This window comes from Copadichromis virginalis, linkage group LG23 (genome assembly GCF_057382275.1).
Source record: "Copadichromis virginalis isolate Kocher_CV1m ecotype Utaka linkage group LG23, C_Virginalis_male_GT1.1, whole genome shotgun sequence".
In the NCBI taxonomy this organism is placed as follows: Eukaryota; Metazoa; Chordata; class Actinopteri; order Cichliformes; family Cichlidae; genus Copadichromis; species Copadichromis virginalis.
The window spans coordinates 53,481,000-53,502,812 of record NC_140639.1 but is presented as its reverse complement, the minus strand read 5'-3'; the positions used below and the strand labels follow the sequence as shown (position 1 = coordinate 53,502,812).

Sequence of the window (21,813 nt, the reverse complement as noted above, 5' to 3'; positions counted from 1 at the left end):
TGTGGCAACATCACTAACTTACTTTTAAAAGTTTACTCTTCGGTTGCCCCACTTCAGCCGTCCACCGTTTTTTCGGCAAAATTGTCCACACGCACCGCCGCGCTATGCATTCTGGGATATGTTGGGCTATGCAGTCTACACCACCACGTCCTTAAAATTCAGGGAAATGAAGGGCGCATTTGAGGGCCGCATTTTGAGAAGCCTTTGAAATGGGACAGCCTTTGTCACGTCGCTGTGACGTAATCGGCCTTAAAATGCGGCCTTTAAGGCTGCAGACCCCAACCTGAAACAGTTACTCATTTGTTTTGGTCATGTAAATTTACATGTAAATTCTGGAAGGACTTCCACAAGTTTATTACTGACTCTGTTCTACCTACTTTTCAACTATACTACAAGGATGTTGTCTTTGGCTATTATAATTTTAAAGACAAGGACAGTGATGCTTTCTTCTTTATAAATATGGCTTTAATTTTGGGAAAATTTCACATACACAAAAGCAAAGTCCTCGGCAGAAAGCCTGAACTTCTTGTATTAAAAATGGAACTCAATATATAGGACAATCTCCTCATCAAAAAACACTAAGGCTCTCAAGACTGTTAACATCTGTAACCGTTTGAAACAACTAACTTGATTTTGGCTCTTGCAAACTTTTGTTTATTTACGTTCCCCTTAATTTATTTTATTTTTCTACTCACTTTTGTTTCACTGTCCCTGTCACTCTCGTTGTTCCTCACTGTAACACCACAATGTCATCTTTTATGTGATTCCTGTTTTACTTAACTCATTCACTGCTATAGCCGTCAATTGCAGTGAATGAGTCAATGGGTTTAACTCATTCACTGCCAATGGCTGGCAGTGAATGAGTTAACTGTATGTCTAAAATGTGATAAATAAAGTTTAAAAAAAAGGCTGCAGACCCTGAACTGGGATACAGCCCCTGTGTGGAGGTAAGTCATCGGACCGCTGAGGAACGTGAGACGGCAGTAACGCACCGTGAACGGATGTAAACTGCCGCGAAGGCCCGGCGAAGAAGAAAACCCGGAAGTGCTTCCGCTGTTCCGTGTAGCTACAGGTAGCTGTAAGTGCAGCTGATGTCAGACAGTAGTTCGGGTTTGAGAGCACAGTGAGGAGCCAGCGGCCGCCTGAAGGCACACACAGAAAGGACATCGCTGCTAACACCGGCGGGTAAACAGCGCAGCGACGCCTTTGTCATAATAATATGTTTATCCACAAAAATAGCTTCATGTCCTGGTTTTGGTACGCGGCATATCAAAGGTGTTGGTAGGTGTAGAGTCAGGCAGTAAGCAGTATGTGTCGGTGCTGACGGAAGGCTGTCGATGTTTCCAGATATTTGGGTGATGCAGCAGGCGGATAATGGCGGCGAGGAGGAGGCGGAGGCGGCCCCGGTAGATGTTCAGTTCACGGATTTACCGGACGCCCTGGTGGCCTGCAAAGTGGCGGAGGATTTATTCAACGAGGAAAGGCTTAAGGTAAGCTGTCAGGCACTGGCCTGTGTGCGGCGCAGCTAAACAGTGCTTACATATGAACGTGAAACATGAACCAATAGCTTTGGCGCTTTTGTGTAGTTCATTAGAGACTGTTCTTTGTTTTTAAACCAAAATATGAAATTATCTGATAGTATGACAGGAATAAACGTGTATCTATGGAGCACAGTAGCCTTAAATGAGAAAGATGTGTGTGCAGGAGAGCCACAGGTTTATGTGGTTTCATCGCTCCATCTGGTGGCAGGGGGATTACTGGCATCCATCCATGAAAATCAATGAATTAGCTCCATTAAAGACTAGTATAGTAGTAGCTATAGTCACGCCCCAAACTGATTCTGCTGGAAACCGTCTCTGGGACTTTGGAATTTCTTTAGTTCATTCCTGAGGTTCGACTTTCCTCTGGTTTGGAGTCTGTTTGCTAGCTTTAATCAGAAAAGAAGGTCCAGTTGGGTTCAGACCCAAAATGCTCCTGGATTAAACCGAATAGTCAGGGTGTTCGTTGATGTCACACAGGGGAACATGGCTGAAATGAAATGCATAATGGATGGTCTCCTACATCTCCTGCAGCTTCTTGGGGGAAGGAGGTGAGCAGGTTAACAGGTGGTTCTGTCACCAAGGCGAATCCCAAATCGGTGAGCATTTTCGTGGACTCCCCATCCTGTAAATCAGAAATGTCACTGCATTAATATTTGATGAAAATAAAACCAGCAGAATCATTCTGAGGCAGGCAGGGAGTATTCAGTCCCAGTGGACATGTGCTGTGTGGAAAAACAGATTTGTGCCGGTGAAGCCAGGACTGTGTGATACTAATAATTTGTGCAGTTACGTCACTTTCACCTTTGGAGCAGTTTCTCCTGTGGATGCTGGGTGCAGCAATGTGCAGCAGCTGGTGAGAGACTCAGTTGAGTAACAACACAAACATCAAAAACTTCTCTTTTGATGTTTGATGCTCATCTAATTAGTTGCTATTGTGATTTCAGTAATGAGACATCCTCACGGTAACTAGCTTAAGCATAACGTTTTCAACAACGGTTCGTAAACAATAACCGGTGGCTTCAGTTTGATAGTGGCTGAACTCGAGATGAACCTACGTGACTTGTTTGTGGCATTTCCTCACACGACATCCGTTTCTTTTTCTTTCTTTCTTTCTTTTGTCTTATACGTGACAGCTCAAAAGTTTTGAATGAATTCTGATAAAACTGAAGTAGTGTAGTGCGGGGTTATGTTACCAGTCCAATCAGATTTGGCTGACAGCCACCAAGGTCAACTCGTTTTTGTTGTTTCCTGTAGTCCACTGTCGCCTCCTTTGTTTCGCTGATGTTGAAAGAGGTTGTTGTCCTAGCACCAGTTGTTTGGTCCCTTCATGTCCACTCTGTAGACTGTGTCATCGTCGCCCGTGATGGTCATATCATCTGTACTGTACCGTGTTTGTGATGAGCGAGGAGGAAGTGTGTTTTCCAACTCTCACTGTCATGTTGAATGCTGAGCTGTAGTCAGCTAAGGGCTTTCACACATATATGTTCCCTTTTTCCAGGTGGGCAGGGCAGTGTGTGTGTGGCCAATGCAATGGCAACGTCTGTGGCTCGGTTTCTTCTGTAGGCTAATTGGACCAGCGTGTAAGGGAGGTAGACTGGATGTGTAGTCTGACTGTCTGCTGGCTTTGTGATGACTGATGTTAGTGCAACAGGGCAGTAGTCATTTAGACAGACCACTTGTTTCTTGGCGATGGGAATGGTGGTGGACGCCCTGAAGGGAGATGTTGAAGATATTGGCAATCACCTTTGCCAGCTGGTCACACGTGCTCTGAGAACTTGAGCTTGACCTTTTTGAAGGCCATTGTGGCAGCCTCACTCCCCACTGGAGGACATGAAACTGTGTTTGAGTGAGCATAGAGGGTGTTTAGCTTGTCTGGGAGAGATGTGACGGACTGAACACTGACCTGGTTTTTCTTTTATTAGTCAGTGATACAGCGTAGTCGTAATCGCTTGGGGTCAGAGGAGCGCAGAAGAGCGGTAAGTGGACTCCTGTGGACTTTGTCCTGGTAGTCCCACTTGGCCTTGGTTGTGACCTCAACACTGATCACTACAAAGCGGGAAAATACCTCCAACAGGCCCCTAATCTGAGCTTATACCGTTAGGTTTTAGGGGTTTTAAGCATTCTAGCCATTTTTAATAAAATGACTTCTTATATAGGACTTCATATGTTTTATATAGCACTGAAATTTGATATAGCGCTGATTAAACTTATTCTATTCAGACATTCTTATAGATGCTAATCTGAAAGTGCTGCTGAGCCTGTACTTTGGTCAGCTCGTCATGCCCTCTCTCCATCATGCTGTTGTTAATGTAATGTAAAGAAGTCATTCACTTTTTCAAAACTCATATTCTCTACATTTCATGCTTTGCCTCTCCAAAACGTGAAATAGACATGCATGCAGAAGTTGCATTACTGCATGCAATAATTGCATTACCAGCAGGGGGAGATAATATATTTAAAGCCAGGAAGTCAGTAGTGAGCAAGTATGAAGAGCATTCTAGGGTTCATATTCCTTAGAAAAGATTAAGCTAGGCAGCTAATATGTATGTACATGCAAATGTGTTAATAACGTCTGTTTAAACACTTTTGCCTTGAAATAAAACATATCTCTGGTGTTACTGCAGCTTACTGCATGCATGTACATTTCATATTTTGGGGAGACGAAGCATTAAATGGATTTGAATATGTTTCTAGGGCAAACACTACCTAGGCTGCTTTTGTAGTTTTGTTTCTACTGTAGTATATACTGCGTCAGGCTGAACAGGGAGGGGAGCGACACCCTAATCCCATTGTGGAGTTCACCAGGAACAAGAGAAATGTGACAAAATATGTCGAAGATCAAAAGATACTGCAAAAGCAGCCCTAAAGTTTCTCTGCACTGGTTCTTATACAGCGCTTTACACAACTTGCCTCAATCATGTCTTTCTATGCTTTGTCCGTAAGTGCTTCCTATCTAACATTCATGTGCGTCCACACTGCATCACGTAGCTATTCAGGGTTAGTATCTTGCCCAAGGATATTTGGCATGCAGACTTGAGCACACAGTGGTCAAACCATCAACTTTCCGATCAGTAGGTGATCTGCGCTACCACCCCACCTAAAGAATTAGGGTATTCTTCAAAGACAAGAAGCTCAACCCAATGGAGCACACGTTTCAGCTATTAGATACAAAAATGAATGCAGAAACACCCAAAAAACGAAGAGTCGCTGACAGCAGTAAGGACCTAGCAGAGCGTTTTAAAGGAGGAAGAACAGCGTTTGGTGATATCCACGGGTTCTAGACTTGAAGATGTTATACCTGCACCGCGTGGGCCAACCTCATATTAAACACTATGGATTAAGAATGGAATCGCACTCAGGTTCATATTCAATCACAATTTGGGCAATGTTCTGCTAGGAAACCTTGGTTCCTGTCATCCATGTTGATGCTACTTGGACACGTAACACCTACCTAAGCATGGTTGCAGACAAATGTGCACCATTTCATGGAAACTGTGTGCTCTGATGACTGCAGTGTCTTTCAGTGGGTTAATGCTCCCTGCCATAAAGGGCCAAACAAGGTTCAGTGATGGTTTGAGTAGCATAACAAGGAGTTTGAGGTGTTAAGTGTTCCTCCAAATTCTCCAGATCTCAGTCCAACATCAGTGGGATGTGCTGGACAAACAATCCGATCCATGAAGACTTGACACTGGAACTGGGATTTGAAGAAGTCCTAAAACAAAGATTCTAAGTTCATTGCATTGTTCTACCTTCTAAAAACATATTTGCATGTCCAAATTGCTGCTATGAATGGAACCTTTCACCTATAAGTCACAGCTGTTAATAGTGATACTGATGTTGGTCATGTTCAATGTGTATTTCATGGAAGTATTTTAAGAGTGCACTATTAAATTTGTAAAATGGCAAAAAGCATAGTTGCATGCAGTTCTGGCCTACAAATAAATGATGCAGGAAGCAGCAGGAAGAAATAACATACTGTGATTGAGTTTTAAAAGCTTAAAAACTGGAAACAAGTTGAATATCTTTAAAATGCACGTCAGAAAAATGCAGATTGGCTCAAACAGAGTTTGTGAAGGTTTTACCAAGGAAGCAGTTTTTTAATAGAGCCTCTTATATATTTTAGCCAAAGGTGTAGGGCTGTTCGGTATAACGATATATATTAGCTCACGATATGAAAACGTCTATCGTTTCATATTACGCTATCTATCGTTTGTTTTGTGGGGCGATCGTGGCTCAAGAGTTGGGAGTTTGTCTTGTAATCGGAAGGTTGCCGGTTTGAGCCCCGGCTCCGACAGTCTCGGTCGTTGTGTCCTTGGGCAAGACACTTCACTTCACACTTCAGCCTCGCCTCTGTCAGTGCGCCCCAGGGTGGCTGTGGCTACAATGTAGCTGCCATCACCAGTGTGTGAATGTGTGGATGATTGTGTAAAGCGCTTTGGGGTCCTTAGGGACTAGAAAAAGCGCTATACAAGTACAGGCCATTTACCATTTTTACCATTTGTGGTGTCGCAAATGAAAGTGTTTACGGCAATATTTTTCATGGTTTTGATGGTCACTGTACAACTGCTTAAAGTTCTCTCATTCTCTTATATTTAATATAACCACACTACGGACAGACAAGCGACTGTTTTTATGCGTTATCGCTAGCAACAACGATCGTCTGGCTCCGCCGTCCGCTTGTTTAATTTCCACATAAACCTTTCACAATAAAGCTGAAGAGCCTGTTGAGATTTTTCAAAATAAACTGAATCATGTGAAATAGTATGCAGAGTGTTTATGAATGAGAGGCCAAAAGGAGCCGCCAGGTGCTAAAAAATAAACCTTAGAGCAGGCTTTTCCCCGCAGCATGCTGTGTAATAAATATTCACAAAGAAAAATGCGCCTGTTTCAACTTATCTAATACTGGACTCCAGGTACACAACACCCAGCTGAAAACACTTCACGCAAGTCGAGCTGCCCGAGATTCACAGAATTAGCTGAAAATGTTAAATTTTTGTGATATATATCGTTGTCGGGACGATAAATGTCTTATATCAGGATAAGATCGTGGCACCCAGACTCTGGAATAACCTCCCCGTTCATATTCGCACTGCCGAGTCTATCCAGTCTTTTAAATTACGTCTTAAAACTTATTTTTTTACTTTGGCTTTTGATTCTGTCTAGTTGGCTGTTTTTAGCTTGTTGCGTTGTTACCTATTGTTTGTTGTCCTCTTTTATTGTTTGTTTTAACTGTCTCATGTTTTTATTGACTGTGAAGCACTATGATCAACACTGTTGTTTTAATATGTGCTATATAAATAAATTTTGATTGAGGAGATTTTGGTCATATTGCACAGCCCTGCAAAGGTGTGCAAAACACTGAAAACTCTTTTTAACAAACAAATGTTTTTAACTAGTGGACACAGTCAGGTTCTGCTAGAGTTTTCTAAACTTTCTTGGTTCTACTAACCTAGTTAGCTGGACACTAACTTCATTTTTCTCTAAGACCTGAAGGTTTGTCAGTATTATCAGCAAAATGATGATTTTCCAAATTTTCTGTTATAGTTTTGCTATGCACCTACTGGCCTCAGGAGGGCAGTAGAGGCCTGTCTCCACATGATCACTGTACCCCAGTATGAACTTAAATACTAATGTTTGCTGAGCTGTGCAAGTTTTATTTCTGTGCTAGAAAGGAGAGCACGGTGCCATAAAAATGTGTGCTTGTTTTGTGTCTGCCTGGTGAGGCAATGGAAACAAATGTGTAGATGAAACAAAAACAGTGGGATGGAAAAAATGCAGGGCTGGGCTTGCACACACAGTGGCTGCAGCAGGGTGAGGCTGAGACCTGCAGGTGATTAGTGCAAGTATGTCTGTAGTTTCTGTAGTGTTGCTTAACATCAATACACAACACTCGATGGACACTGAGCATCAGCAGACTGTCAGGAGGCTCACTAATATTACAGCACTGTGTTTGCACATTTCTGTCTCTCACACACACACAGTGTGGATATTATACATGGTTATGCTGAGGATATGTCGGCCAGTTTCCACTTGAAATGCCTTTTGGTTAAACTGTCAGCAAAGAATTTGCACTGATATATTTTTATATAACTTTAATGCAGATAAAAAACAGCTGCTTGTTTGCACAGACCCAAAGCAACGGGTTATTTCCCTTTTCTACATCTGTTCTCTAAAAACAGGAAGTGATTTAGTAGCTGAATAAGTTCATCACAAAGTTATAAGGTGAAAAATCATAGACATGTAGATTGCTTAAAAAACAGAAAAACACATTTCATGAAGCTGATCAAATTATATAAAAACAAAAATCTCTTGACAAAGTGAAAATACATTGATGGGTTTTTTGCACTAATAAAGTTGTGGAGTTGTAAAGTATTTTGTGTAGTGTCACTTATATCGTCAGTTATATCGTTATCGTAAATTTTCAAATGTATATCGTGATAAATATTTTTGGTCATATCGCCCTGCTCTAGCATGTATATAAGAATTCACAGCCTTTGCACAATACGTTGCTGAAGCCTTTGGTCTTTCTGAGTATGATGCTGAAAGCTTGGCACCTGTTTTTGGACAGTGTCTCCCATTCTGCTTTCTAGCACCTCTGAAGCTCCTACCGGTTGGATGGGGAGCACTGACGCAGAGCCATTATCAGAGCTCCTCAGAGACCTTTCTACATCTGCTTCAGTTGTTCCCTCAGCCCTGGTACCTCTCGATTTCCCCGTGCTCGTTCTTCCTGATGTTCTAAGCTAGGACAGGATCTATCACAGCTATGGTTTTCTGCCCACCACTGTGTCTGGTTGGTTGTCCAACAGCTGCTTATCTGGAGTCCCACAGGACCTTAGCCTCATTGTTCTCAACAGCGTTTGATGATGGCTCCCACCAGGACTTGGGACTGTGTTGTCCACGTGCCACACAGATGATCCTGTACATCAGTTAAGCTACTTGGTCGTGCCTCTCAGTGAACACTGTCACAGCTTGCATCTTACATCCTGCTGCGATGTGTTGGATAGTCTCCGGGGCAGGTTTGCATAGTTTGGGGCTGAGGTCCTGGATTGTGGCTCTGACACTCGCTAATCCTTGTCCTCCCTCTTTTATAGGGACATAGTGTCGTGGTCATGGACTTTGGGTGGAGGGTTTTCCCTGTTTCTTTCTGTGCCTGCTTATTGTTACAGGACATGTATCTGTGAAGGTTCTCAGTCATCCAGGTCATCGTAGTCTAAGGAGCTTGCAAAGAAAAGCGTCTGGACTTCTTTAAGTTGCTTGAAGACGTTTCACCTCTCATCCGAGAAGTTTCTTCAGTTCTAAGGTCAAATGGTGGAGAGTCCCAGATATAAACCTAGTGGGAGTTTCCCCCCACAGAGGGACAAAGGACCCCCTGATGATCCTCTAATCGCCTGAGCCAAGGTGTGAAACTGGGCGTGGGTCCCAATCAGCCAGAGTTTCGGGTGAGTTCATTGTGAAACCTGGCCCCACCCTATCATGCGATTTCCTGAGGTCAGATGGCCCAGGATGTGAGTGGGCGTTAAGGCGTCTGGGAAGGATCTCAAAACTGGATTATAGATGGCAGAGAGTTGGTGTCGTAAACCACCGCCTCTGTTCAAAGATGGTCGCTCACAGTGGACATAGATGCTTCTTTCACTCCTCTTTCAAACCATCTGTCCTCTCTGTCCAAAATGTGAACGTTGGCATCCTCAAAGAGTGACCTTTGACCTTTAGATGCAGATGGACTGCTGAGCCTTGTCCTGTGGAGGTGGCTCTTCTGTGTTGTGCCATGCGCTTGTGAAGTGGCTGTTTGGTCTCTCCAATGTAGAGGTCTGGGCATTCCTCGCTGCACTGTACAGCATACACCACATTGTTAAGTCTGTGTTTTGGCGTTTTGTCTTTGTGATGAACCAGTTTTTGTCTGAGCGTGTTGCTGGGTCTGAAATGCACCGGGATGTCGTGCTTGGAGAAAACTCTCCTGAGTTTCTCTGATACACCGGCTACATAGGGGATGACAATGTTGTTGCATCTGTCCTTCTTATCCTCCCTCGCTGGTGTCTGATCTTCTTTTCTCTGCCTCTTTGCTGACTTTAAGAACGCCCATTTAGGATAACCTAGGGCTGTTCGATATAACCGTATATATCGGATGACGATATAAAAGCGTCTATCGTTTCATTTTACGCTATCGTTTGTTTCGTGGTGTCGCAAAATAAACTGTTTACGGCAATATTTGTTCATGGTTCTGATGGTCACTGTAGGGGCTGTATTAATTTCTTAAAGTTATCTCTTTCTCTTATATTTAATATAACCACACTACAGACGGACAAGCACCTGTTTTTATGCGTCGTCGTTAGCAACAACGACGGTAACAGCATCGCATGTCCGCTTGTTTATGTTCCACATAAATCTTTCACAATAAAGCTCAAGATCCTGTTGAGACTTTTCAAAATAAACTGAATCACGTGACAGAGCAGATTATTTACAGATGAGAAGTAAAAAAGAGCCGCCAGGTGCTAAAAAATAAAGCTTAGACTCAAACGTTAGAACAGACTTTTCCCCGCAGCACGCCGTGTAATAAATACTCACAAAGAAGACGGCGCCGTTACAACTTATGTCTAAAAATGTATCGTTTCATGCATCAGTTAAAACACTCGACTCCAGCTACACGACGCCCAGCAGGAAACACTTCACGCAAGTCGAGCTGCTCGAGATTCACAGAATTTACAAAAATGTTACATTTCTGTGATTTATATCGTTATCGGACGATAGATGTCTGATATCGGGACATGAGGTTTTGGTCATATCGCACAGCCCTAAGATAACCACACGTTTTGAGTGCTTCCTTTACATGTGTGTGTTCCTTCTTTTTTCCTTCAGGCTTAGAGGGAACATGTTCTGCCCGGTGGTGTAGGGTCCTGATTACTCCAAGTTTGTGTTCCAGAGGGTGATGGGAGTCAAAGAGGAGGTACTGGTCCGTGTGTGTGGGCTTCCGGTAAACTTCGATGTTGAGGTTGCCGTTCTCTTCAATGTGCACGGCGCAGTCCAGGAAAGGCAAACAGTCGTCCTTTGTGTCTTCCCTGGTGAACTTGATGTTTTTATCCACAGCGTTAATGTGCGCAGTGAAGGATTCCACTTCTTGTGTCTTGATTTTGACCCAGGTGTCGTCCACATATCTGTACCAGTGGCTGGGTACTCTTACTTTGAAAGAGCCAAGAGCCTTCCTTTCCACTTCCTCCATGTAAAGGTTGGCTACAATAGGTGACACGGGGGAGTCCATGGCACAGCCATGTTTTTGTCTGTAGAAGCCTTCGTTGTATTTGAAGTATGTGGTGGTGAGGCAGAGGTCTAATAGTGTGCAGGTCTGATCGGGGGTGAAGTTGGTCCTGTCTTCTTGTAGTCGTTTTCTGACCGTCTACACTGGACATATGCATTTACAGCTTGGAGCTTATTCGTACCATTCAGCTGGCTTGTCAGCACCTGCTTTTCCTTCTGGCTGTACCTGACTGTGGCTGACCTTTGTGCATAGTCATCATGTTCCCACTGGCCTGTGGGATATCCAGGTACGTGTAGCTTTTGTACTACATCTGCTGTTGTTCCTCCACCCCTTCAGTGCGGATGAGCTTGCCTGTCTTTGCAGCCATTCGACTGTACTTATCCAGTCTGAATAACATCCTGATGCCTTCACTGTACATCCTGGTGATGTGGATCAGTGAGTCTGTGTCCTGGCTTATAGCTTGTCACCCATGTACAGTAGTTGGCTGATGGTTGCTCCACTGCAAAATTTGTAGCCATGTCCACTGTTAAATGGTAAATGGACTGATTCTTATAGTGCTTTTCTACTCTCAAAGTGCTTTATACAACATCCATCCATTCTGTCGGGGTCGCAGGGCAGCTAGAGCCTTTCCCAGCTACCATAGGGCAGGAGGCAGGGTCCACCCTGGACAGGTCTCCAGGCTGTCGCAGGGCTAACAGACAACCATTCACACTCAGGTTCACACCTATGGGCAATTTAGACTTACCCAAGTAACCTAATTAAGCTTGACACACTTTCATACTCTGATGCACCGGAGAACAACTTGGGGTTAGTGTCTTGCTCAAGGATATTTGGCATGCAGACTGGAGGAGCCAGGGATTGAACCACCAACCGCCCGATCAGTAGATGACCTGCTCTACCTAGCTGCAGCCACCCCAAGTGTGACAGATGTGTGACAGATGTCGGTGATGATCAGGGGATTGAGGTCTAACAGCAGCAAGAACATTCAGTTGGCGTCCAGTGTTGTTTTTACAGTCCCACTGAGTTCCCCGTGAATATTATCAGTGTGTTACTAGCTTTGTACAGCGTAAATGAAACGTGTGCTTACTCAGCTTGGAACTTCCAGGTTGGAGTAATCTGCTGGTAGCTTCATGGTGTCTGTAAACTTGATTGTTCAGAGTCTTAACAATCCATTCAAATTTGGCTCAGATCTACCAAAGTCTCCAAGGTCATTGTTCAAAACATCGACCTCTGACCTCTCCTTCAAGGTCAGTCATTTGATTTAGCAGACATCTGCACTCTAAGTGCTTCTTGGTGATCTTTGTAAATATTGTGACTTTTTTCCCCCTCAATGAAATGAAAAGTCATGTATGTTGTATATGTCAGCCGTCATGTTTAGTCTTTGGCTTTCGGCCTCAGAGAGACGTAGTTCTTCTTGTAATTAAATTAGTTAATATCTAACTAATTAAAGATTATACTTTTTCTTTTATTTGGCTTTAATTGATATCTTATGTAACTGTATTATTCAGTTCCAGTGTACGGCACTTTGGTTGTTTTAAAGTGCTTTATCAATAAAGATGATGATGTTGACTGTATGAGCAGTCACAGTGTTGTCTGTCATTGTGTGAAGCTTTAAGCTCTCTGCTATTAATGCCTCACAGAAGCATGTTATCAACCTGCCTCTGGATCCCTTCATGCTTCTCACTCGTCCTGTCTTTCTACTCTTCCTTCACCCCTTTTATTTTTTACTTTGGGCGTCAGTCTCCCAGCTACCTGTGTCATTTCTCTGTCTTTCAGTCATATATACAAAGAAAAGATATGAATGTATGTTTTTGTTCTGCGTGTGGAATCCAAAGTGAGGCTCCCTGTCATAGTTTCCACTAAGAAACAGCATCAGGAGGCAGTGATGTCAGCTCTGTCTCCCACTCTCTCGCACAGACGCAGTCACTGCCCTTCATTATGTATGATTAGTCAGTGTTGTATCTGTCAGTGGAGGAATAGGAAGAGAGAAGAAAATAGATTTCCCTCCTCCTTCCACCGATGATTGGCCTGCAGTGAATGAGACCAGGAAAAAGAGAGGAGGGGACTGTGGCTAATGCGTCATAGGCTGGCAGGGCCTCATTTAAGTGGCTTTGGATCTGGGAGAGAGAGAGAGATTAAAGTGTGAGTGACATTTTCAGCTCTCCACACCCAAATCTCTGGAAAATTCCTTGAGTTTTCAGTCTGCTGCTGAGCGAGACAGGAACAAGCTGCAGCAGAAGAAAACGCAGATTAGCAAATGTTAGATGTTGTTTTCAATTTCTAACTTTAGATTCTCGTTTCATAATCTTGGAATGTGCCGCACTGCCTTTCTAACGTTGTGGACTTGATGTACTGTGGGCACCGAAGGAGAAAAACTGCTGCTGCGCATGTGAAGCCAGTGCTGGGGAAGAACCCGACCACGGTCCTGTTTGGAACATCCCGTTGTCTCTGCTCGTCCGTCACCCTGGGGAAAGCAACAGTCCTCCAACCTCGTCCCTCCTCTTCCTCAACTTCATTGACTGTTACAGCATTGCATCGCACCCTGAACTCAGTTATCAGGTGGAAAAGGTTGCGGATCGGCGGGTCGCCTGTCATGCACATTAAGACCACTAAATGTAACCGGTTCTGCCTGGTGGCCTCGGTGACCAGCCGGGAATTATTCCACCACTCTGAGGTGCAGGTAACAGTACGGTGTCACTAAAGGATTTCCTGGAATTTGACTGCAGCTGACCCTGTGTGCATCCTGAGACATCTTTACTGGCTTCCAGGCTCGACCAGCAGCTTCCAACTGCATTTTGTGTTGACTGTATATAGGTTTTATGTGCAGTTCATCATGTAATGTAGCTATTGAGAGGTCTGCTTAAACGTGATTTTACAGCTGAATCAACCCAAGCATCCAGCTCAACTACCCTCTAAAAACGGTCTTTCAGTAGTAATGCAGCAACTCGACTGTTAGATGGTGTAATGACAGCCAAGACTGACTGTAAAACACAGTAATGAGGATTTTGCAGCATGGCCGTGCTTTTTAACATAGTTTCCTTAAGCTGTTGGTGCAACTCGATAATAAAACAGTGTTAAGAAAAAGATGAATCCTACATCTGCATTAATGTGTGCTAATCTGTAGGCGTTTAGGTAATATCGATCATTTCAGTGTGTCTGCATGATCAGATGTCTGTGCCTTTGTTCATAGAATCTTCAAACTGGCTCTTGCTCAATGTTTTTAGTGAAGAAAGTGCTAAATGGGCTGAACGGAGTTGAAGTCTGTAAGATGGTTCAGAGATCTCAGTCATTACTTCAGTCTCCTCCTGCTGTCTGCTTCCTCTGTGTTTCCAGGCTGGCTTTGAGGCCTTGTTCCGTTCATTCGACTCGGAGGTGCAGTTCCAGTACTTCAAGTCGTTTCGGCGGATCAGGATCAGTTTCAGAGATGCTCTGGCTGCAGCGGAGGCGAGACTCCGACTACATAAGACGGACTTCAACGGCAAAGAAATGAGACTTTACTTCGCTCAGGTAATATCTGTAGGCTGAGATCTATCAGACACATGAATGTAACTTGTTCAGACCTTCAACGCGCTAAACCAGGCGGAGCTCTTGATTCACTTTCTGAATGTCATCTATGGTTGTACCAGAGTTTGGAATAATAAATGAAAATTGAAATAATAACTAAAAAACAGCTTGTACATTGTGGAAGAACATTAGCTTGTGTGTTATAGCAGTGTTCGTTCTTCTCTTATAGAGATGTGCATACTTTCACTTATTGTGACACCGGTCAGCATCCTCCAGACTAAATTTGACATGTTAGCTTCAGTTTAATATGAATGGAGCTGCTGCTCTGTATATGTATATAAGAATAGAATAACTTAGTGTAGTTTATAAGTGTTACATTCTGTCTACCTAAACAATGTTGTTAGCTTGCTTTATGTCAGCTAGCTGATTAATTCATCCTTTCTAATGCTACAAAATAATAAACATTTCAGTTCAGTTTTATGTACACAGCGCCAAATCACAACAACAGTCGCCTCAAGGTGCTTTATACTGTAAGGTCGACCCTACAATAACACATGCAGAGAAAAACCCAACAATCATATGACCCCCTATGAGCAGCACTTTGGCGACAGTGGGAAGGAAAAACTCCCTTTTAACAGGAAGAAACCTCCAGCAGAACCAGGCTCAGGGAGGGGCGGGGCCATCTGCTGCGACCGGTGCACAATGCCCTGTGGTGAATGACGCAGTGGGCAGTGATTAGACGTTCCACTTCACAGTAGGGCGGATCCCAGAAGCATAGGATTTCCACCTCCATGTTTGCTGTGGGGACTTTGGGTGGTACTCTCCCTGGAGCAGTGGGACGATGACAGTTACATGCAAATCAACGTAGAACCTTTGCAACGTTTTTTCTTCTTCTACTAGAATGAAACTACCCTAAAAATGAGAAACTGTTCATTTGTTTTTAAGCAAACTTACAAAGTCAGAGGAGGATTGAATAAATAATTTTCTCACTGTAGTTAAAATTGGTGAAATACATAGGAAAAAATATCCAATAAATCACTGAATCTACAGTTTAATGTGACTGTGTGGCTTCAGTGGTACGACTATAGAAGCACTGTATAAATATCAGTGCATTAGTTAGCTGGGTAGGTAGGTGACAGAAACATAATCATCAATCCATTTCTTTCTATATGATGCTACAGTCTCAGTAAACCTGTGATATATTGCTGGTTATTATAAAGTGCTGCCCTGCCTTTGCACTGTGTAGTCTGTGCACATAGGGAGTCCTCGGCTGGAGCCTCCCAAGCCAGAGAAGCAGTTCCTGATCTCGCCTCCTGCTTCCCCTCCAGTCGGCTGGGAACAGTCTCAGGACGCCACACCGGTCATCAACTATGACCTGCTTTGTGCCATCTCTAAACTGGGGCCAGGTATACAACACATTATGATTTGTGTTTTCCATCCGTGTGTGAATGTGTGACAGGTTTGTAAAACACAATCGACACTTCCTGCAGCCTCAAATGCAAACTGAAGGCTCTTTACAGGCTTGGAACGAAGCTGAGTGGTACATGATTTAAAACGCTGTTCCTCTTCTTTTAATCTTTTTGTCTTCCTTCATTTAATTCTCGATAAATTCATCACAACTGATTACAAGTGCAAAGTGTGTGAGCTTGTCTCCACACTGATATTGACATCAACGCCTACAACTCAAAGTCAGGAGCCAGGTAGCAATGACTGCCAGCAGAACTGCAGACAGGTGTGGTGGTTAGAGGGAAAACCCAACACCGCGATCAGAGCGCCGTTACTGTCACGGAAACAAGTACAACAAAATTAAGTGCTGTCCCTGCTGCACTGAAAAGAACAGAAATAATAAAGAGAAAAACTATAAAATGAGATTTAAAAAGGACAAAAGAACCATCTATTGCACTTAAGGAGCTGCGCTATGGTAGGTGCTCATTGCAGTGTTTCATTTTCATTTCCACTTTATTTAACAGGGACCATGTACAACAAAACAATCTCCTTAGAGAAAAGATGTCCCAGGCCGGGATCGAGATGACATCACGTAAATAGAGCAACAGTGCATACTAGATTCCAGATACTCAGGAAGCTGAGCCCTGAATTATGATACAAACCATTCACACTGAGATCTTCAAGGTCAGTTTCATGATAATTGGTCAATAATTGACTAAAAGGCTTAGAAACTATCATTATTACAAACAGTGTATTGTGAACATATAGAAGGTATTGCAGATAAGATTTAAAATATGTCACATTTGACCACTGACCTCTTTTTCATGGGCAATAGAAAGATCTGAAGGTAAAAGTCAGTTTTAAATGGCACTATACAACTTTGTTTCTTACTGCTCTTGTTTCTATTGAATACATATAGGGATTCTAAATATCACGTTACTTTTGACCTCTGACCTCTTCTTCAAGGTCAAACTTTCATGAAATGTGGGGGAGGTTCTATAAATTAATGCTTACAAGTCTTGTGCATGTCACACAATCCGTTGTTGTTGTTGTTGTTGTTGTTGTTGTTGTTGTTATTATTATTATTATTATTATTATTATTATTATTATTATTATTATTATTATTATTATGATGATGTGTTAGTGAAAGTCTGGCAACACAGCTTTGTATAGCCGTACAGGCGAATGGCTCCTCGAGAGACATGGGTGACACTGAGCTCAGGGAAGTGATGGGAAACCCACACTTCATGCACATCTGCTAGCATAGACACACAGCACATTTAAAAGCAGTGAGGATTAGAAACCAACAAATGTTTCTGGCACAACTTCACCTTCTTCCAAGGTGCATGGAGAAGACAAAGATCTGATGACCCGAAGACTCCAGCAACACTTAAAGTAATCCGGTCTTTAAGTGATGACGTGACGAATCCTGCTTCCAAACTGCTGTGTTCACTAAGGCTGTTGTGTTTTTAACTTGTTTTAATGCTTTGTGTCTTGTTCTATGTAATCTACAAGCCCTTACAAACAGTCAGTGATCACTGTCGGCCTCTCGGTTTTTATTACCGCTAATCATGTTAAAGCTCTGTTTTTAAAACCTTACGATGTAACTACAGCCCAGCGCATGCAGCAGTATATTAGTGACTAACCTTGTATTGTGGATGGATAATCTCAGTTGTTCTCCTGACTGAAGCTTGGTCCGTTTACAGCATCCTGCTATGTGACTGCATTTGTCTCTAACCATCAGGAACCCTCACGTTAACTTTTATCAAGTAGCAAAAAAGTTAGCGTTCATCCTCCAGCTTCACCGTGTTTATGCTATGCTAACATAGCTGTGTCGCTAGCGATCACGTAGCACATCATTATATACCAGCTAGCCCAACTTCAGTAACCCTACAAACGTCACTGCTGTTTAGTTTTGTCTTGATTTATGTTGGAAGTGACAGCAGAGCTGTACGTTTGAATTTTTCAGAAATCTCTCAGTCAGAACATGCTACATCATGTTTAGGTGGAAGCTAGCGAGCTAACTTCCTGTTAACTTCTAACTCTGTTAAATGTAATAAATCCTGTTTTCATGGATGCCTGGATGTTAAACTTAATTGTTACACCTGGTAAAGCAGCAACGCTGATCATTTTATTACAGATGAAAGAATTTAGACAGTTTTTAACTCTCAGTAATGCCGCAGTGATCATGTGACTTTGGGACCTGCAGCAGAGTTTAGGCCCGGGAACGGCTAATGACGTCAGACTTAAAGACTGGATAGGGGCGGCTTTACTAAGTGACCAACACGCTTTGGCGTGTGGCCTTCAATGACCCCGATGAAGGCCACACCCCGAAACACGTTTGTCACTTAGTAAAGCTGTTCCCTATTACTTTAAATTTGACTATTTGACTGTTAAAACTATTTAGACCTGTTGCAGCTCCACATGCTGATGCTATGTTCACACCACCAATGTCAAAGTTAGAAGAAGTAAAGGTAGTATGGGTTAGGAGTTGGTGTTGGCTGATGTGGCTAAAGCATCTAGATTCTGCCTCCAGATGTATAAAAGCAATGTTTCCTAAAATTGAATGATTAAAATAGTTTCTTTGATACATTTGAAATTGCCAGCTGATGTCAGACCTCATTGACATCTAAAACTGAGATCATCAGGTCGTCAGGATCGTGACAGCTTTGTTCTCCATTTTGCATTATCTCTATCGCTGAAGAGGGAAACCTCATCGCTGCACAGTGACTTGGTACATTGTAGCACGCCCTGTGGGAAACGTCCTCCAATTTGACCTTTTTTTGTTTTATTCTTAGGGGGGAAGTACGAGCTTCACACAGCAACACCAACCACTCCCAGCGTGGTCGTCCATGTGTGCGACGACGAACGCGGTGACAGCTCCGCACCCGATGACAGCGACCAGGATGACAAGCCCCGCCCACCACGACCAAAGATCATTCAGACTCGACGGCCTGACTACACACCTAGAGTTGAGCAGTGAGCGGTGCTGACAGGGGAATCTGTACTGTGTCAGCGTCGATCAGCAGCTGAACACGCTCGCAGAGATTTGGATAAAACTGAGAAGGCGTCTGTGGGTGCTGCAATATCCAGCTGAAGCAAATGACTAGAATTGCATGCTGCATTTGTGTCGTGTTCGACAGACCGAAGCGGGAAAGGGTTTAAATTGACTTACTGTGTACGACTGTTGATATCTGCTCTGGTGCTCCATTTGTCTGTTATTAAGGTGTGAAGCAACCCGCTTCAGCTTTTTCACATTTTAGTGGCTTGTGTGCTCACTAGCATGAAGTCATGACAGTGTCCATTGCTCTGCACTGTTGTCTGATGTATCTGCTTGGCCTAAACAAAGCTGGCCTCCTGCTGTCTTTGCTGCGACTCAGTTTCCCAAAAAAAGCAGTTTTCCTGGAATTCTCTTCAAAGTAGTGTTTGAAGTTTGCTGCATTCTGTGTGTGTTTTGGTTGTCTCATAGCAAACAGCTGTTATTAAAGGCACCCACATAGGAAGTGATTTGTAGTGACGGAGACCTTCAGGCAACAACTATCAAGATGGCTGCTGGTGGCATGAAGTTTGGAGTTAACCCTCGAGAACCTGAATGTCTGCAGGCCGCTGACTCTCAACAACACAGCGATACACCGTGATCACATCCTGCGTGGACGGCCGTTTACTCTTTGGCTTAAAGTCCAACCAATGTTTATCTGTTACTTTAGAACGCCACACTTACCTGTTCGTGTCCCTGACCATGCCGTGCTTTAAAAAAACAGATGACACTTTCTGCCATGTGGGGGTTAAATAGTGTTCTGAAAAATGTCTTTCTGCCAATGTGTGCGAGCGCTGCTGTTCAACCAGTGACTCAAGCCCCAAACACGCTGCCGGTTATTTTGGGGCCTGTTTTGTACTTGTGGCACATCCAGCTCATGTCCTATGGCTTCTACTATGAAGCAGGATGGTCAAGATAAAAATGGTCTTATCCAGGTCATCTCAGGGTTAACCCTGGATTTTCTTTACTTAGATGGTGCAGTAAGACGTGGTATATATCACTCATGTACCCATGGTAACTAACCTCTTATAAAAAGAGGTTATGATAGAGATCGCAGATCACCACCTACGTACCAGTCTGTGCGGTCCCTCAGACCTCTGTGTGTGGATACTGGGAAGGTCTAAATTATTTTTAGTGTGTGAAGTCTACATGTTCGCTGCAATTAAACCGTTTCAGTTCTGTGAGGATTAGTGTATGGTCCCAAAACAGAGCTCCTTGTTGTACTCGCTCAGTTTGTATCAAATGAATTCTGCTCTTGTATTCATTCACTGTCAGGCTGCAGCTGATACAATAAAAACTCTTTCAAACAGACATTTCATTACATTATAGTCCATCAGATCCTCTGATGTCTTAATGATAGAGCTGTGATATTGAGAAGTTTGATAAGTTACACAGTCAGCAGTTTTGGCAGCTTTCCTTCCTGGTTTCAAATCGGCTAAACTTCATATAATTTTAATACTAAAGCAGTGTACAGCACCTCTGTTACTGCATGTGTTTAACTTCTCATATTTTTATCTTCCTTCTTAACTCTCAGCCGTATCAGACTGATGGGGACTGTGGTCACCCTGCCGACAGGCCCAAGTTTGTGAAGCGATAACTCAAGAATGAGGCGACATAGGTTTTTGAAATTAATACCATAGGAGGCTGAGGGGCAGCACTGTAAAATCTGCTGCTCTGCTGGCTGTTTACGTACCATGTTTGACCAGGCAACACCATCCCTTTCATGTGATAGTGCAGAGAAATCCCGGGTTGACCAGCAATGGGAGGTTTTATCCTGATTTCAGATATTCCAGTAAGAGAATAAAGGATGGGATATACTGGACTTGCTTCGTAGTACAGGGCCCTGTTGTGTGCATGTTTGACTGTGTGCTTTCAAAGATGTACTAACTGCTGTGTTGCTGTTGCATCAGTAGGATTACAGCAATTTCCAACTAATTGTTGTTTGATTTCCAAAATGTTGCAGCCGTGAACGCGGCGTCATTGTCACCCTGCCAGTATGGGCTGGCAGACGTTGGGGACAACGAAGTATTGACTGACTGAACGAAGATGGCTTGTTTCACATTGATACCATAAGTGTATCTACTATGAGGCTGAGGTGCAGCACTGGCTATCTTTAATATGTCTGCTTTTCTGAAGTTTTTATAAGACTAGCTTAGCTTTTTCTGCTATATAGTGCTCAGCTGCAGATGTTCGAACGCTGTGTCTCAAATCTGTGTAGCTAATGCATAACACAGGACTGTCACCTCTACATGAACATTTCAGAACTGGACTGATGCTATATATCCCAGTTTAACTCTGTATAAATGGAATCACAACACATTTGTTTGTTTTAACCTGTAAATGGAACTTTAGGGCCACGTGACACTTTGTGATACTGAAAGAATCTAAAAATGAAAACGTGTCTGTCTTTGCCAGTCGAGCATCTTAACGGGCTGTAACTGCACCTTTAGTCCGGGTATTTTGTTTCCCTTTCATTTAGACACAATTGGACAGTGTGGTGGTTTGGCTACTTTTTTACTAGAATTTTATTATTTTTGAAATAAGTAATAAGTTACCGTGAATAAATATTTCACCATCTAATTCCATCTGTGTCATTGTCCTATATAAGAGTATATGTCTGTATTACACACATAAGTTTGAGTATATTTCTGAACTGTTTTAAGGACTCCTGGTTGAAGTCATTTGAATGAGGTTTGTGTTTTTCCTGTATGTGAATTTTGTAATATTTTGGTCACAGTGGGCTGGACGTTTTGACAGTGTAAATAAACACAGTTCGAAAGCCTTCCACAGACTAGAATCACAAAAAGAAGTGTCCTCACTCTGTTGTGTTAACTTCAGTGATCTCTTCCTCTAAACCATTAATGAGCCTTCTAGACTCCATTCGTTCAACACTTCTCAAAGACATTTTAGCTTTGATTAATGCTTTCTTTACTAACAGACACCGCATGCGTTCGACGTTATTAAACCATTCCTTTAAAAGGCCTTTCTTTGATCCAGCTGTCTCCCCTTATTTACTTCTTCAGACTGAAGACGTC

At 43.0% G+C, this 21,813-nt stretch overlaps 1 protein-coding gene across 3 annotated transcripts; it reads left to right on the top strand.

Annotated features, from left to right (window-relative positions):
* Positions 1–1,022: 1,022 nt before the first annotated feature.
* Positions 1,023–21,569, top strand: rcan1b (regulator of calcineurin 1b). 3 transcript variants are annotated; one of them, XM_085447837.1, is made up of 5 exons: positions 1,023–1,185; positions 1,348–1,490; positions 14,125–14,298; positions 15,542–15,701; positions 18,540–21,569. In XM_085447837.1, exons 2-5 carry the CDS (start codon positions 1,359–1,361, stop codon positions 18,722–18,724), a joined length of 651 nt encoding a protein of 216 aa, XP_085303963.1. In that variant the 5' UTR covers positions 1,023–1,185; positions 1,348–1,358; the 3' UTR covers positions 18,725–21,569. The 3 variants fall into 3 exon arrangements, 2 of the variants coding, with proteins under 2 accessions (XP_085303963.1, XP_085303962.1); XR_014917870.1 differs by lacking the exons at positions 1,023–1,185; positions 1,348–1,490 and adding exons at positions 9,938–13,471; positions 16,266–16,425 and having other exon boundaries at positions 18,540–18,602; XM_085447836.1 differs by lacking the exons at positions 1,023–1,185; positions 1,348–1,490 and adding an exon at positions 10,282–13,471.
* Positions 21,570–21,813: the final 244 nt, after the last annotated feature.